Source organism: Trypanosoma equiperdum, assembly GCF_001457755.1.
Source record: "Trypanosoma equiperdum strain OVI genome assembly, contig: ctg_1094, whole genome shotgun sequence".
Classification (NCBI taxonomy): domain Eukaryota; phylum Euglenozoa; class Kinetoplastea; order Trypanosomatida; family Trypanosomatidae; genus Trypanosoma; species Trypanosoma equiperdum.
The window spans coordinates 1-3,638 of NW_027123054.1; the positions used below are offsets into that span (position 1 = coordinate 1).

Sequence of the window (3,638 nt, forward strand, 5' to 3'; positions counted from 1 at the left end):
AGTCGGTCTTCACCACTACTCTTATTATAATAATCGTACATACACGCTCACAACACTATCCTACCATTATCATTATTATTATTACTGCTATTATTGCTATTACTAATGTTATTATAACCTTAACTAATATCTATATAATAATTCAAGATAAAATAAAAAAAATAAATGTTACTTATTTTTACACCATCGCCATACTTGTTTAAACCCATAGGTCACTGTAAAAAAAAAATTAATATTTTAGAGTTTTTCAAAATTTCACACATTCATGAAAATGTGTTAAAGTATATGAAACAGCAAAGTTATTTCAAAAGAGGTGGAAATTAAAACAGAAAGGCCACAAAAGCAGCAACCATATTCAGAGCCAATTTCATATCCACAAGAAAACTTGAATCTTTGCGCTCCTTTCCTTCCCATTTGCATTCAGGAGCCTTGGTGCATTCGGGTTCCGGTTTCCCCTTGCATTTCTCTGTTGTCCCTGCGGTTGCACCTCCATCTTTTTGTTTTAAATGTTCTGCAACTTGTGCTTCTCTGGGACTGCATGGGCCGTCATCCTTCTTTTGTCCTTTCCATGCGCATTTAGCTCCCAAGCATGCTGCTTTCGACTTGTTGTGCGTCTCACATTTGTTTTTGATGTCTATTTTGGGTGTTGGCAGGGCTACGGGTGCTGGGGCTTGGAATGTAGCTGCAAATGTTTTTGCTTTCTTAATGGCGACCTGCGCGGCTGTTTCTTTTGTTTTTAATTGTAAGTTTAGGCGGGCTACTGCGGCAGCCGCCGCGGCTTTTGTTTCCATTGTTTCTGATAGGTCCTCCAATTCGGCCAGCCATTTCATGGGTTTGATCGCTGTTTCGCCTGCTGTCGCTAAATTGGTGAATTTGATGCACATTCCTCCATTTGATTTCCCCGTACAGCCGGAACGAAACGCACCTAGTTGGCCGTGCGTCGCGTCTGTGTTTATTAATTGTCTGACGTGCTGAACTGACTGCTTGATTTCCTGAGCCGTTACCGATTGTTTTGAGTGTCCACCGCACGTCCTCCCAAGTGTTTGGTATACACTTGCTGCAACTGCTCCCCCGCCGCTGTTCCAGGCTGCTGCCTGTGCTGCTTGGTTACCGCATGCGCCGTCCGTTATTGTGTCCGCGCTGTCGTTTTGGCACACACATGCCAGTGCGGCGAGAACTGTTACTGGAGATGGAGTCGTCGTCTTCACCGTGCAGGCCGCTGCCCTTGCTGTTGATGTTATAGAGCTGCCGAAAACTTTGTCGGCGGTAATTGTGTCTAGCGCGCTGGTTGTGTCGCCGGCGATGGCTTCCGCTATTATTTGCTTTGCTTTTTCCGCAGTAAGATCTTGGGCCGCTTGTGAAGGGGGTTTGTAATGTTGCTGCAGGCTGTTTAGTTCCTCTGCTAACACGGCTATTTCTGCTTGCCCTAGCTGTTTGGCTGTCTCCGATATATCACTGTCGATAGCCTCTTTTACCCTTTTGTTATCGGTTCCTTTCTTAAAGGATTCAGCCGCCTTTTTCCAGTGTTCCCAATATTTGACGCCGCCCATGGTTGTCACCCCTGCTTTATCAGCGTCTGCGTGTACCTCTTCTGTTTCTGAGTTTGTGTAGAACTTCTACTTCCACACCGGTGATGGGAGCGTGAAGTGTAACTCCTGGATCGCCTCGTATGCGGTAGTGTGAAGCGGCTCGATTGTTTCCACCTCTACATTGCGTCCTAGCATCGTGACAAAAGCGCAAAGGGATGCATGTACTCCTTGATTTTCCGATGCCGCTATGTTTTCAGCATGTACTGTTGCGGTTACTGATCCAGATGTTTCGGTGTCTATTTTTGTTTTTACCATTTTGTCTCCTGCCAATATTTGTTCAGATAACGTAACAACGCCATTTGACATTGAAATGAACTCTCTCCCTCTCTATCATTGTCTTCTATATCATTTCTTTGTGTATAATAATGCCCCTATACAAATTTATATTCGCAACTGCTTCTGTTCCGTACACAATCTCCCTTTCTGTATTTTAGAGTTTTCTCTAATAATGTAAGTCATACTATCTCTTTTACTTATTTACTCCCATTGCGACCTTACCGTCATTTTAAGTGATCGTATTGTGTTACCTTATCTATTCTACACCACAATTCTTATTATAACATTAGTATATACACACAATCACACTACTCTCCTGTCATTATCATTATTATTATTATAATTATTGCTACTATTATTATAATACGAGTGTATTCACATTTACATTTTATTCCGCTACAACAATAAACCTGTTTGATATGCGTATAGTAACCCCAACTAATAACCATAAAATAAACAGAATAAACCAAATTAAAACTGCAGTAATTTTTGATACTCTATCGCACTACTACTTTTCTCCCACAATCCACAGTCATACATATTTTTCAAGTTCTTCAAAAGTTGCACGTTTTGAAAAGTGTATACAAAAGTGTACACAAAAGCGTTGAATTATATAAAATATTAAAAAATGTTAGCAATTTCATAAATTATATAAATCTCATAGATTGGTAAAAAATACGTTGAGTTTTCGAACTCTTAAAGCTGAAAAACTTACAAAAGAGCAGCCAGCAGAGTCAATTTCTTATTTACAAGAGTGCTGAAGTCCTTGCATTTATCCTCAATCCATCCACATTTAGGTTTTTCTCCCCGGCACAATCCTGAATTCTCGGCCTCACACTCCTCTCTTTTCGCGCAATAAGAGCATTTTTTTAACTGCTTTGTTTCTTTCTTCTGCTTTTGCTGCAGCTTCCTTGCCTTCCTCACTCAAGGTGCACTTTTTGCCCTTGTCATTTGTAAAAACAAAATGACAGCCCTGTTCCTTCAGTTTGCTGCATGCTGCCGCGTCTAGAGCCTCATTGCAAACTTTTTCTGCCTTTTCTCCCTTGGTGTTTATTTCTGCTTGTGCCTGTGCTTTGTTGCTGTTGTTCGGGGATGCTGGTGGAAGCGCGGTTATCATTCTATACAGCTGTCGGGCTTGCCGGGCTAGATCTTCAAGGGTCCTAATACCAAGTTGTAAGTCGGCTTGCGCTTCGGCCAATTGCTCGGGGTCGACAGCAGCAGCCGCAAGTTCGTTGCACCAGTATATGCCTGCTGCTCTACCTGCATCCTTAAATGCATTACTGTAGTCAATGCAGAGCTTGCCGTCGTGCGCGCCGCACGCATTGCTGTCGCTTTGTCCCAGGTAAATGGTGGCTTGCGATGCGATGTCTCTGGTTGCGTCCTGTTTCAGCCGGCTGGTGAATGCTGCTAGGTCCATGCGTATGTTTGCTGCAGATAAAGGCTTTTTCGGCCTTTGTTGGCATTTCTGTTGAAATACTTGCCACGCCGCCTTTTTTCCGTTTAGATCGCAGTCTTCCCAGGTCCCTGTGTGGCACCCGGTTGATGCAAAGCCGCATGGCTGCCTTGCTGATCTTGTGCTGTCCGCCATGCAAAGACAGAATATGTCTGTGATTATACTTCGGCCTGTGTTGGGCTCCTTGCAGCCCGCGCCACGGTTGGCGCCATTCGTGTGGCCGGCTGCTGGCCCTCCGGTTAGAGCTTTCAGGTTTTGGCCGTACAGGGCATTGGATAGCTTGGTGGCTGCCGGGCATTTGTCCGGGTCGGCTTTTCCAG

At 43.8% G+C, this 3,638-nt stretch overlaps 1 pseudogene across 1 annotated transcript; it reads right to left on the bottom strand.

Moving 5' to 3' along the window:
* Window positions 1–326: 326 nt before the first annotated feature.
* TEOVI_000690100:pseudogene lies at window positions 327–1,781 on the bottom strand (annotated as a pseudogene). Its single transcript has one exon. A coding segment is annotated over exon 1 (1,455 nt).
* Window positions 1,782–3,638: the final 1,857 nt, after the last annotated feature.